The 3,486-nt window shown below is 37.3% G+C and overlaps 1 protein-coding gene across 1 annotated transcript in view; it reads left to right on the top strand.

Annotated features, from left to right (window-relative positions):
* Positions 1-1,372, top strand: part of LOC107300926 (mitochondrial import receptor subunit TOM70) — a gene marked incomplete at both ends in the record, with an annotated part of 8,755 nt that extends 7,383 nt beyond the window's left edge. The window contains 3 exon segments of the mRNA XM_015830207.1: positions 504-638; positions 974-1,081; positions 1,256-1,372. Of these exon segments, the coding sequence (XP_015685693.1) occupies positions 504-638; positions 974-1,081; positions 1,256-1,372 (360 nt within the window).
* Positions 1,373-3,486: the final 2,114 nt, after the last annotated feature.

Below are 3,486 nucleotides of genomic sequence, written 5' to 3'. Positions count from 1 at the left end.
AGGATTTTATTTGGGGTTTATCTTTTAACAATTTGACAGAGACACAACTTTAAAATTTGATTTAATTCGGTTTTATCGGGGGGGAATGTATTTATGTTTTGTTTTAAATATGTTGTGCGCCGCCCTGAGTCCCGCTGGGAGAAGGGCGGCATATAAATTAAATTTATTATTATTATTATTATTATTATTATTATTATGTGTTTTAATTCCAATGAGTATCTATTAGTTTTCATTGGCGGGATACTAGCAATCGAGGGTGTAGAAGCTCTATGAATTAGAGATGGTATTATTTGGGGAAATAATGGGCATACGTTTCTCCAGCATTGTGCGCAAGCCAGTTTGTGACAGGGAGGAAAAACTCCTAAAGAAGAGGCTTAACATTTTACCTGTGCAAAGAAGTTTTCAAATGTAAAAAGAAACTGTCAAAGAGATACTTCTGTAATAAAACTGAAATATCTTATTTAGGAAAAGAAATGCATAATAGCTTTAATTCTTCTCAACAGCTTCGTGCTAATGCCCTCATCAAACGAGGAAGTATGTATATGCAGCAGCAACAGCCTTTACTCTCTACTCAAGACTTTAATATGGCTGCTGATATTGATCCTCAGAATGCGGATGTTTATCATCATAGAGGACAGGTAGAGATTATTCTTCCACTTTAATATGTTTCATTGTATAAATAACTCCAGAAGAAAAATCGTGACAGAAAATATTAAATGGTAACTTCTATAACTGTGTACTGAATTATGCATATTGAAGTGATAATTCCTACATTCGTCAGTATCCTGGTAGAGGTACAAGTTTAATATTAATGACATTAAAAAGATGCTACATATAAACATCTGCTAGGGTTCTGAAGAATTCAGTCATGTAATACAGGTTGAGTCAGTATGTTTTTACTGGTAACTGTATTGCAGTGGTGATTTTACTTTCATTTAATAGAATTATGCTGAAGTTTTTTTGTCTTTTTCAGCTAAAAATTTTGCTTGACCGTGTAGAAGAAGCTGTAGAAGATTTTGATGAATGTATCCGTTTGCGCCCAGATTCTGCTTTGGCACAGGCACAGAAATGTTTTGCTTTGGTGAGTATTTGAAAGTTTATTAGGCTTTATTGTAAGGTAATCTCACAAGCAGCTTGGCAAAATAACATCACTTGTAGCAAGTTTAGAAGTTACACTTACAAATACATGAGAGTGAGTTTGTAGGCTTTCTACTAAGGCTTTATTTTTTAACTCAATAATTATTTTTCTTTGCAGTACCGTCAAGCCTATACTGGAAATAATACTTCTCAAGTACAAGCAGCAATGAAAGGTTTTGAGGATGTTATTAAGAAATTTCCAAAGTGTGCTGAAGGTTATGCATTGTATGCCCAGGTACATAATTCCTTTAGTTCCTTATTAAAAAATCTCATGTGCTATCATGAACCAGTTCAGTACCAAATATTCTTGTAAGAGATGTTACATGCAAAACAGAGTAGGAGATCATGCAAAATATATGCAAGTGCTAATTACTAAAGAACTATATTAGGAGAACCTAGCATGGCAGTTTCAGGGGGCCCTGGATGAAATGGATTATCTGAAACCCTTTCAATTGGGTTTCAAACCTGGTTATGCGTCAGAAACAGAATTTAACGTATTTGTAGATGAGAGTGGGATTTTGGCTCCTTTTACCAAGGTTGGTCCTAATCGTAGCAGGTCCAGCCCACAGCTCCTCCTTTATGATGGGCTTAGTACTTAGTAGTCTATATGATCTTTTTTAATATCTTCATAAAGCCACTGGGTGAGATCATCCGACATCACAGGATGAAGTATCATCAGGGTGCTGATGATGCTCAACATTATATCTCTGTCCCGAGTGACCCAAGTGTTACTATCATTGCCCTTTTGCAATCCCTAGAGGCTGAAGGGATCTGGATGGGGGACAACAGACTTCAGCTGGACTCCGCCAACACTGAGTGGCTACGGGTGTGAGGAGCTTAGGGATCTGGGAGTTTAGCAACTTTGGTTCTGGATGGGGTTGCGCTGCCCAGACAGACCCATGCACAACTTAGAGATTCTCCTAGACTCAATGACTCCTGCCCAAAGAGCAGTCATGGGTAGGAGAGTCTTTCCTGCATCCTTTCCTGAAAAATGAGTCCTGTGCTCAGTTCCTCCCACCCTGATCATCTTTTGTTTGGAGTACTCCACTGCGTTCTATATAGGGCTACCCTTGAAGAGTATTTGGAAGCTACAACTTTACAGAACGCAGCTATGCGGACAGTTCTAGAGGGCCCTAGAGTGACACATGTAACACTGCTGTTATGCAAGCTGCACTGGCTGCCGGTTTGCTTCTTGGTCCAATTCAAGGTGTTGGTTATTACCTTTAAAGCCCTTCATAGTATAGTTCTGTTTCCTGAGGAATAGGATTGGCCTGTCCCATTCATTCTGGCAGAAGGGGTGTGCTACTGACTCTGTCAATCAAGGAATTCCAGCTCACAGGGTCTTGGAAAGGAGCCTTTTCTGTGATACTCCCCGCTTTTTAGGACATCTTGCCACTGGAAGGGAGATATGCCTCCAGCTCCTGGCCTTCCAGAAGGGCCTCAGAACCTGGCTTTGCTGATTAGACTGGTACACCAGTGGGGTCACTTTATGCTGGAGGTGATTGGTGGAGTAAGATCCCACCTCCATACCTCTTGGGTACTTAATTCCTAATTTTATCTTATTCCTATTAATGTTAATGTTTTAAATATATGTATATTTGTGTTTTTATTGTATTGTAAGATGGCCAGAGTTGCTTTAGATAGTGAGATGGGTGGCATATAAATTTAATAATAAAAATATTTCATTTATTATTAGGCTGTTGTAAAACACTCATTCATGGATGAGCTATGTTGTTATTGTGTCTCCATGCAGGCATTAACAGACCAACAGCAGTTTGGCAAAGCTGACGATATGTATGATAAATGTATTGATCTTGAGCAAGATAATGCTACTACCTACGTTCATAAGGGGTAACTATTTGTTTTAATATTAAATTCACCTATAATTATATAATTTTAACTATACAGTAGCATTTAATCTAGTAAATATAATAATAATAGTACAGAATAATACTTTGCTCAGTGTTTCATAACAAAACTTTACTGGTAAAATAGTTGGATTTTAGCCCTAAGTACTATTACTCTGGATCATAGTCTGAAATTGTTGATTTAAATATCAAATGTGAAAGTTGAAAAATTTAAATTGTACTAAGTTTCTGTTTATCAGTTGCTTAACCAATAAATGAGTTAATGAGATGCCCAAATATTCATATTATTTTTTCTCTCTCAAATATAATGACACCATGAACTTGAATTTAGAATGCCAGTTTGGTAGATCTGTGTGCAGTGACAGAAAGGATCCAATATTCAAGGACCTTTCTTTCTAGAAAATGACAAGTAGTCCCTAACTTATGACCATTCCTTTAGCAACTGTTCAGTTATGGTGGCATGAAAAAAGTGACTTACAAC

The sequence above is a fragment of the Protobothrops mucrosquamatus genome, unplaced genomic scaffold (genome assembly GCF_001527695.2).
Source record: "Protobothrops mucrosquamatus isolate PMUCROS unplaced genomic scaffold, P.Mucros_1.0 scaffold9146, whole genome shotgun sequence".
In the NCBI taxonomy this organism is placed as follows: domain Eukaryota; kingdom Metazoa; phylum Chordata; class Lepidosauria; order Squamata; family Viperidae; genus Protobothrops; species Protobothrops mucrosquamatus.
The sequence above is the reverse complement of the archived record's forward strand: the minus strand, read 5'-3'. Positions and strand labels throughout refer to the sequence as shown.